Source organism: Acyrthosiphon pisum, chromosome A1 (assembly GCF_005508785.2).
Source record: "Acyrthosiphon pisum isolate AL4f chromosome A1, pea_aphid_22Mar2018_4r6ur, whole genome shotgun sequence".
In the NCBI taxonomy this organism is placed as follows: Eukaryota; Metazoa; Arthropoda; class Insecta; order Hemiptera; family Aphididae; genus Acyrthosiphon; species Acyrthosiphon pisum.
This window is the reverse complement of record NC_042494.1, coordinates 83,351,796-83,357,907: the sequence shown is the minus strand read 5'-3', so window position 1 is coordinate 83,357,907 and position 6,112 is coordinate 83,351,796. Positions and strand designations below refer to the sequence as shown.

The window sequence follows — 6,112 nt, the reverse complement described above, 5'->3', positions numbered from 1 at the left end:
TTTACTAATTTACATTGCATACAATTTATTCGAAGGTAGATAATAATATACTCAATATAATATTAAGTATTTAGTTAGGTTTAGTTATATAAACTGTATAAATAAATAATATACCTAATGATATTATGTATTATTTAAATTTAATTTCGTTATAATAATTTATCAATGCATACAGTAGTTATGATACATAAGATTTATTCAAAGAATGTTTTTGACACGGGTCAATAAACAGTCCAATCTACAGTCCAAATTCCACGAATAACTAATCACTTAAAACGTTAAATAATCAAACGCATACAAATCAATACGTTAAATTTTCTTCTGTATGCATAATTAAGAGCATATTTTTATCTTTATGAATAGTAATTAGCATGCATAAGCCTAAAGGTCATAAAAGGAGGAGAATTTAGTGGAAAATTGATCTACGATCTGTCCATGTATAACTTAACATTCACTCCTGAACACTAAGAGATACAAGTTTCATATTTTGTATTAAAAAATAACACAATGTTGGCAAAAATATTTTTGGTCGTTTTTCTAACGACTGGTGTTATGACATTCGCTAAGGTAAATAAATATATTGGAAATAATAGTATAATTCTAAATTTGTTTAATTTATTTAAGTTTATTCATTAATTTTACATAAACATTTTTTTAAATAAATATGTATATGTTTTAAAAATCATTGATATTTTAGGATGAGAACGAACTTGTTAGCTCAGCTCTTGGGACTGGAACGGCATTTATGAAAGAAGCTTCAAAATATATTGCAGATGACCCGGATAAATACTCCGTGGACTTGAACGCTTTGTACAAAAAATATGAAATCGCAGCAAAGGCTGAGCAAGCCAGAAACATTATCCATAATCAGGTAAAAAAATGTGTTTATAATTTAGTAAATATTAAATTATTTGATATTCAAACTTATATAAAGATATGGATGAATGGACTAGACAAGTAAATCCACATTGTATTGTATACCATATAATATATTTAATTTAATATTTATATAAATTGCTCCTAAATATAATATTTTACATCTCCTCGGAGGCTCATTATGTTATTAATTAAGTATACATACTCAGCTAGGTGTCGATAAGTAGGTACACTATAGGTGTATATATTATATTATATTATATTATAAATAAATTATACCTTGTAATTTTACAACTAGTACATACTATTACTTATTATGAGGAATTTATTGTTTAAGCTTTAAGGTGTTAAAAGTGTTCCCTTTCTGATGATTTAATTAATAATTCTGATCTTTTTTTTTTATTAAAATACATATTGAGTCATATTCAATAGAAAGTCATATTCAAAAACAAAAGACATTTAATAATACGTTTTCAGTAAAATATAATGTTCAAAATAAATAGTAAGGTACTTATCTAAAAAAGTTTCTTTAAAAAAAAATCTCAGCTGATGTATATAAAATATTTCTAAGTTTTTTGGTGCATTATATTTTGGACTTTGATAAAATACTTTAAATTTTTATCTTAATAACTTTAAACGAATATTAAATGAAATTAAAATCATGTATAAATATTATTACATATATATAGAAACATACAACGTTATTTAGATTTTTTTTATGTCGTAATATAAAGACTATTCTATGGTAATAACTCATTTTTTTTAATATGTATACTAATATTTTTTACTGTAAATCGTTAAGCAGATAAATCGTTTTAAATATTGATGTATATATATTAATCGAAATTTGGTCGAGTAGTTTCTTTGGTATTAAACTATTTATGTATAAGAATTATATTCTTAGAAATTGTGAGGTTAGGTTGATGAACGACATTTTTGCCCCTATAGGCTATAATATATAAGTGCATAGTCTATACTCTATAGTTATAATACTTAAATATAGGTTCATAACTTTATCTTTTATGAGATTAAATTGATAACATTTAACTTCAGCAGTTCTTATCTTTTTTCATTCCTAATTAAACTAAAAACATATTATATTATACTATTAATAAATAATAATTATATTCCGTGATTTATACGTCCCCCATATAATCATAATTTATTAACAATGATTCAAATTAACACTGAATAAAATAAATTATGAATACAAATTGTTCTAGTTATTTAAAAGTTAAAGCAAACTCAAACTTATAAAATAGTCGAGACCCCATATTTAATATTCCAACCTTGAAATGTTGAAAAATAAAATATAAAATATAAAATAATTAAAAATATCACAGTTATAGGACTTAGCAACATAACAAATCGACCTTTTTATACTTTAAATTCCCAACTGGCAACTACAATATATGTCTATGGTTGGTTTCTCTATATAAAAACCAAATCAAAGACAAATATATTATATTATAGTTTAATAATCAACTTAAAAAATAAAATATATATTTTTAAGCCTCAGTACACCTATATCAAATTGTTAACCCATCTTTGTCAGGTATTTTAAATAAGTGTTATCGTCTTTGAAAAATAATAAAATTATGAGTGTTACTCACTGCCTAAGTCTGTTTATTATTCTATACCAGTGATGGGAAAGTTCTTTCTAAAAATGAATTAGTTCAAGTTCAAGTTCAAGACATTAAATATGAACTAGTTCAAATTTTAGTTCATAGTTTTTAGAATGAACTAGTTCAAGTTCTAGTTCAGACAATTCAGTAGTTTATAGTTTTTAAAATGATCTAAAATCATAAAAGTTACTAAAGAAAATAAAATAAAATAATACGTGGAAATACGTGCGACTGCCGACTATGCGTCGAAACCGGCGATTTTTATTAGTAATTGAAAATAACAATTATAGAGTAGGTAGTGGTTAAAATAATGTTGAGTAATAAACGAAAACAAAATCACACTTTTTGTATTATATGTCAAGTTACAACAGAATTATAATAATATACCATAAATGGTATACCAACTATTCTTATCGGCGATCAACGGCGCGGCGTTGTGATTTCAGGGCAAGAATAAATATCAAAACTAAAAATAAACAAAATTAAAAACAAATTATATCTTTTGATTCTTGAGAAGGAACCTGATCGGCTACAAGACATTTCAAAACGTTATCTTATCGCCTGTTCTATTAAAATTAAATTGTCAATGAACGAAACCAAAACGTTTAAAATCATAATTAATAAGAACTTAGTTCACGTTCAAGTTCATTTCTTGAAAATCGAACTCGTTCATATCAAGTTCACACAATTTGAATTTGTTCAAGTGAACGCGTTCTTATGAACTCATTCTTTCCTATCACTGTTCTATACACTGTATAGCTTAATGCCAGAAATATGTGAAAACTGAAAATTAAAGATACATTACAACACTACATTAGAATATTTTAGGATGAATTTTTTTTTTAATAGCTCATAATGTAATATCCTAATATACAATCTAATCTATGCGAATATATTATTCACATTAAGTAGGTATTTAGATATGCGAGTTAGAGAGGAAAAACCACTGCTATAACCTATGAGGTTAAATGATTCAGAACTTTGAAGCCGTCTATTAGTGACACTTGCCTTTATATTTTAGTTGGTTCTATTTAAAAGATCAAGACACCACCTCATTTTAAGTCGGGAATTTCCAAGAATAGTAACAAGATATGACGTACACTATTAATAAGGGGATTCTCGTGATTTTAAAGTTTATTGAAGAACCTCTCTTAATATATCGCGCTGGCTTTTTTCATCGACTGTTTTTATGTCATTATGACTGATGAAATTGGAAATGTAAAGGGAAGGGGCGTTAGTGAATTTACATATCCCGGACATCTTACCCCCTCGGACAATTTATATCCCCATCTAATCCCAATGTTTTAAAACAACAAATTATGTTGTTGATTCAGGATCTGTTAGATAAGATTTAAAGATGGATTGAAATTATTATAATTTAAATTTTAAAAACATATAACTAAAATAATTGTATTACTATTTACATCGGTCAATCGTTATTGGTTGACCAGTTTTATTAAACAGATAACTATTGTTTAGATAAAAGATTAATATATTTATAATAAAACAAAAAAGTGTAGTGATTTATAGGGCATGATTTGGTATAATTGTCACTTTTCAGGTTGAATACAGATTAATATTATCTAATATAGGTACATAAAGATGATTTCATTATCATTTTAATATCTTTGTAATTTTTTTTTTTTATTACCTATATTCTATAATTATTCTAATGCCACATATATTTTTGCCATATATTGGCCCCCTCACGAACATGTTCAGTAGGGCCCATTATCTTTTTGAAGAATAAATAAAAATATATATCCCATAGATAGGCTTAATAAAAATAGCATATTGCATTTATTATAATTTTAAAAATACAAAAGTTTATTAATATTGTTTTAATTGTTTAATATTTATCATAGTTAAAAAGAAGTTTTGAGTTGACTAATGATTATGTCAAGAAATTTGATATTGAAGGCGAGGAACAATTAAAGAAGAGTATTGATATCATTAAGAAGGAAGACTCCGTGTTAGGAGATAAACTAACTAAATTTTACGATAAGTCTTGTGAATTAGACAGATTATCTGAAGATATTATCAAGTACGTATTGGACGCAGATAAAGTTAGTGGTGCATTGGACAAGGCCAAATCTGCACTCCGTCCAATCGAACACAAATTGGCTGATTCGATCAAAAAGTTCGAGGTAAACTATTGTACATTTGTATAAGATTTGATTGTATTTGTAAACTAAAATATTTTAACAAATTGAACCAACTTATTAATAATTCAATACATATAATATATTGTATCATTTCAGACCATCGTTCTTGAACATCTGCCAAAAAAAGGAAAGAAATAGGAGTAATATATCAACAACAATTTCAACTTTCAACAATTTTTGAACAATATAATACCTAACCTAGTTTTAATGTGTTCAATATTGTATTATTACATTTAAATTTAAAATATATAATTTACGATTATATTTATAATACAAATTTTAATACAAAATACCACGCAGCATAGCCCATATGTACCTACTATAAATAGCATCCAAAATAATAAATTACATGTACTAATATAACTTCTTAACTGATTATCTAATAAAAAAAATAATTCATCACCAAGTTCACAATATCATATTTATTTATTTTAAATACCTATAAATATTTTTATTTATTGATATTTATTTGTATACAAATGACAAATCTATTAAAATGTGTTTAATTTACCAATATTATACTTTAATTGTTTATAACATATCATAAAGGTTTTTAAGACTTTTAGGGCTCGGATGTTTATGAAATTGCATATTTTTTTATATTTATCCAATTTAATGCTCACCTGGTACAAATTTAATTCATGTTCTAATGAATCTAATAATACTATTTTTATTTTAAATATTTTTTGCTTATTTAATGGTTTTGTATTTTAATAGCATATTTTGGGATATTAAAAATAAAAATGCATGTTTCAGTACATTTTTCAAAAATAACTAATAGGTAATAAAAATAAAATATTTGTGTTGTGTGCATGCTTTTATTGCATATTTTGGTGTTTTTATTGGCTAAAAATGCATATTCTTATATTTTTAGCGCATAAATGCATGCATATTTCAGTAATTTTATGTGCATAAACATCCGAGCCTTAGTTATAATTATTTAAAAAAATAACTTTAAGACCCTTACTAAGCTAATATTATATTATAGGAATTATGAACGTGTCTATATAATTTGTATGGTATTATATAGTTTATAAGGATTTGGATCAATATATTATATAAAATTAGATAGGTACAGATATAACTAGAACTAGATACAGTCATGATAATATAAGAAATAAGAAGTGTGCTCAATAATAAGACTACTCATATTTTTTTAAGGGGCAATTTATATATTAATATCATGCAACTAACAATAAACGTAAGTTTACGTCACACGTATACATTTAATCGGAACAAATGTAGTTTAGCTCCTAAGCGAATTTTCTTAATTATTTTTACAGAATCTGTGTTTGCATGCTTAATATAATAGTAGAATCAGAAATTACATATCGTACTTGCACTTTTTTTTTATTGATAATAATATAATATAATAATTTAATAGCAAAAATAACTTAGTGACGCGCGACGGGTTGGAAATTAGAATACTTCAATTTGCTGAGTTCA

The 6,112-nt window shown here is 25.0% G+C and overlaps 1 protein-coding gene across 1 annotated transcript; it reads left to right on the top strand.

Annotated features, from left to right (window-relative positions):
* Positions 1-446: 446 nt before the first annotated feature.
* On the top strand, positions 447-5,207 carry LOC100164214 (uncharacterized). The gene is given in 4 exon segments (NM_001162142.2): positions 447-567; positions 698-871; positions 4,367-4,648; positions 4,763-5,207. Coding segments are annotated over 4 exon segments (558 nt in total). The 5' UTR covers positions 447-507; the 3' UTR covers positions 4,805-5,207.
* Positions 5,208-6,112: the final 905 nt, after the last annotated feature.